Source organism: Abramis brama, assembly GCF_963993115.1.
Source record: "Abramis brama genome assembly, chromosome: 5".
NCBI classification, from domain to species: Eukaryota; Metazoa; Chordata; class Actinopteri; order Cypriniformes; family Leuciscidae; genus Abramis; species Abramis brama.
Window position 1 is genome coordinate 16,524,855 of NC_139967.1, and position 3,924 is coordinate 16,528,778.

Genomic DNA, 3,924 nt, shown 5'->3' on the forward strand with positions numbered 1-3,924 from the left:
AAACACTGCAAAAACATTCCAGTAAAAAAAAAAAAAAAAAACTACAGACGACATGAGCTGTGGAAATTTATAAGTGATATAGGAGCCTTATAAAGCTTTTTACAGCGGATGCCATTGGAAACACACAGCCTCTCTTTCATACCTCATGGCGCTGCTTTGAATAAGGTCTATTGTGATTGTTTTTTTTGTTTTTTTTTTAAATGGTCCTGCGGAGTGGCAGGTGTACAAATTTTTCCAAGTAGTCAATCAAATAATATATAAACAGAAGATAAAATAATGAAATATTTAAGATGGAGTATTGCATATCACACTGCAGGACAACAACTTCCTTAAAGCATTTCATGTAAACCATCCTTTTATACATCCATATCTTTTAAGTTTCAATTGTATTATCTTAAAACAAAATCCCAGCCTGCAACAGGTTGGACATACTGTGAACAAATCGATTACATGAACAGAAGCTTTGTTTGGACAAAAGAGTTGCCAGACAGATTATAATTCTCAAGATAGTTGCATGAATCTTTCCATTAATCTCATATGCCATGCTCAAACAAACAAACAAATAAACAAACAAAAAATCTGTCTTTCCCTTTAAGAGAGAATAGAGGACATTTCAAAGTCGGGGGTTATTCATTTTCAGCAAAGTGAACAAAAATGACAGACAGAATATGATTATTATTTCCTCCACTAAGTTAAACCGAAAAAGACTGGGCATTTTCAAGTAGAAATAACAGTTGATAAAGTATTATGAGCTTTAGCTGGTAAACTAAATGTATGGTTCTATAGGATATTTAATCATATCTCATAGTGAGAGTGACCTTTTGAAAGATTCATGAGCAGCAGAGTATGTAGAAACAGCATTCAAAATCTGTTCTCTATAGAGAATATTGGCTTATAAACCAATTAGTCTCACTCAGTTTGTCTAATACATACAAAATAATGACTCTCAGTCAAAGTACACCTAAACATATTTACAGATCACAGTATCCCAGAGATAGGAGAGTCACCCTCATTATGAGACAATAACTCGTCTGCTTTTGTAAATGGTATGATTTTATCCAAGGATAATTCTGTTTCTCCATGATCTACCATAGGAGGCCTTTCCCCATAAACAAAGTTACATTCAGTCTCAAAAGGGACTTCATCCATCTGTGACACTGTATCAAAGCACATGTCTTTGTCACTTCCCTCCCTGACAGCGTGCGGATGCAGACAGGGGTGACCGAAGAGGTGAACGTCTCGAAGGTTCGTGGAGTCGCGATGATACGACACCAGCTCGTTGCTGAAGTCAACCGTTTTAACAGTATTCCGAGAACACAGCTTCCCACATCCCAAGAGACTGGAGAATGCTTTGCGGAATTCTGCATTAAAGGCATAGACTACAGGATTCAAGGTAGAGTTTGCCCATCCACACCACACAAACACGTCAAAGGTTGTCTTATTGACGCATGGGATCTGCCCGGCATTGTGGAGGCCAGGGTCACAAAATGGCACCATGCAGTTGAGAATGAAGAAAGGAAGCCAACAGCAGACAAACACACCCATGATCATCGACAGAGTTTTCAGGACTTTGGTTTCCCTCCTAAATGAGCTTTTTAACTTCTCTTCAGGAGCTTTATTGCAGCTTTGGCAGGACTGAACATGTTTAATGGTGCACTCTTGCATTGATATCCTTCGAATCTGCCTTTGCGCTATGAGGAAGATGCGTGTGTAAGTGACAATCATTATGGAGACAGGGATGTAGAAGCTGATTAGAGATGAAGTGATGGCGTAAGTGCGGTTTAAACTGGCATCGCATTTTTCAGACATTTCTACCAGGTCTTCTTCATGGCCGGGAGTCTTATGCCAACTCAGCTGCACGGGAATGAATGAGATCAGAACAGAGAGAATCCATGCCACTCCTATCATGACGAATGCCACTGTTCTTGTCATTTTCTGCTCATAGCTCAACGGGATGGCAATAGCCCAGTAACGATCCACACTTATGATGCACAGGTTAAGAATGGAGGCAGTGGAGCACATGATGTCAAAGGCTATCCATACTTCACAGAAACTGCCGAACGGCCAGAAACCCATAATCTCAGCTGCTGCCTTCCATGGCATCACAAGCGAGGCAACTAAGAGATCTGAGACAGCCAAAGACACTACAAACACGTACGCCACTTTGGAGCGCAGATGCCGGAACCGTACCACCGCGGTGCACACCAGAGCATTCCCTAGAAAGGTGGACAGCACAAAAATAGAAAGCAGACAAGCAGTCGTGGAGCGAGTTATTAGCTCTGAGACATAACCTTCAGTCTGGTTTACCATCTTCTGGGATGTCCCTATTACCCTGGCTGCAACCTGAAAAATGTCTTTGATCAAGCATCCATCCTCTGGGGAACATTTGCCGACAGTTTAATATCCAAAGACTTAAGGAATTATTAATCCATTAATGAGAGAGTTGCCTGTAATACTTGAACATTTCTGAAATAACCTTCCCTCCTTCCTTCAACCAGAGAAGTGAGTGAGAATACAGTGCAGAGGGTGAGACTAATGATCTTGGAAGTAGGACTAGGGGGAGGAGCCTAAGAAAAAAACGGAGAGGGGGAGAATGTGACTCATATCATGTAAATTAGGGCTATGTATTAGCCTAGCCTATTTATTTATGATATATTTTATGTTTTCAATTGGGTATTAGGCTTTATAGAAATAATCTGAATGTTTATAATTAAAGAAATAAAGCAACATAAGTGGAAAATCATGTTTCTTTGAACACAGCTGCTGTCTGACTAATGGAGTTTAATTAGCGTTTATGGATTAATTTACAATTCTGCTCCCGTATGTACACCATTATCCACAAGATGGCAGTATACGTAGGCTACATTAATGTCCCACAAGAAAACAGACAGAGGTTCTAGTGATGAAAGGTCCCGGTCCGATAAATTCCAAATTCAGGAGAAACGATTCCTTCAAACAGTTCATTTCAAAGAACCAGGATTCAGCTGTTTTTTGTTTGTTTTTTTGGATTCAGCTGTTATTATAGGCTACGTCTTTGCGTAAACGCGTCATCACGTAGTCTCTGACATCGCAACTATTACATCTTCAAATAATTTACATTGCAAAAATAATAATAATAATAATTTGCATTGCAATACACAATAGTTCAAGGTTTATTTACCACATATAATCTATATTTTTGTTGTAAAAGAGGTGTTTATGTAAACCAATATTTCGTAGCCTATATACCATCAGTTAAAACGGTCAAATTAAGTAGTAGCCTAGCCTAGCCTACTTTAGCTATATTTTTTATTAGTTTAGTGTTTATTAGTTCAATGGCTATATTCAGAATACCATATTATTTCCCTTTTTGCTGCATTACCTTTACATGTGGTAGAAATAGTAAGATGTAGGCTATGTGTGCTAGGAGGAATACAAGCGTTGTGCAGAAAGAAAAGCGTTGTGCTCAATATGCTATACCGAATTAAGCCAATTGACTCGTGAACTGCTCAGACCGATTCAGTTGCGTGAATGAATCATTCAATCTGGTTTTGTCAACCCGAAAAGATCTGTCGACCGACGTTCGTCTTACTGTCTGGAACACACTCACCACAACCACTCGTTAACCAACAAAACCAACTTACATAAGAAAGTCTACACTATCAAATTAGGCAAGTTTTGTTTTCCTCCCCTCGTAAACCCTTCACGTCACCCAGTGCTCTCATTGTGCTATGGGATTATTTAATAGGTCATAATTTTTTTTTTTTTTTTTTTGGTTTAAAATAACCCTCTTCTTTTGGGCACGTACATAATGTCTGTTTCTAAAAAAAAATTCCAGTTATGTCCCCGTGCGACTGGAGGTCCATGAGGTCACCAGCTCAATGGTGGGCGTGAGGGGGCAGTTCAACAAGGCGTAACTTTGTTTCGACTTTCCTGAAATTACAG

The 3,924-nt window shown here is 39.2% G+C and overlaps 1 protein-coding gene across 1 annotated transcript; it reads right to left on the reverse strand.

The window, feature by feature from the left end:
- Nucleotides 1-433: 433 nt before the first annotated feature.
- Nucleotides 434-2,477, reverse strand: drd7 (dopamine receptor D7). Its single transcript, XM_084114788.1, has one exon. The coding sequence runs from the start codon at nucleotides 2,308-2,310 to the stop codon at nucleotides 979-981; it is 1,332 nt and encodes a 443-aa protein (XP_083970914.1). The 5' UTR covers nucleotides 2,311-2,477; the 3' UTR covers nucleotides 434-978.
- Nucleotides 2,478-3,924: the final 1,447 nt, after the last annotated feature.

What these genes read in the sequence shown, in the direction of transcription:
- drd7 (XM_084114788.1), bottom strand. Translation starts at nt 2,310, where the DNA reads ATGGTAAACCAGACTGAAGGTTATGTCTCAGAGCTAATAACTCGCTCC.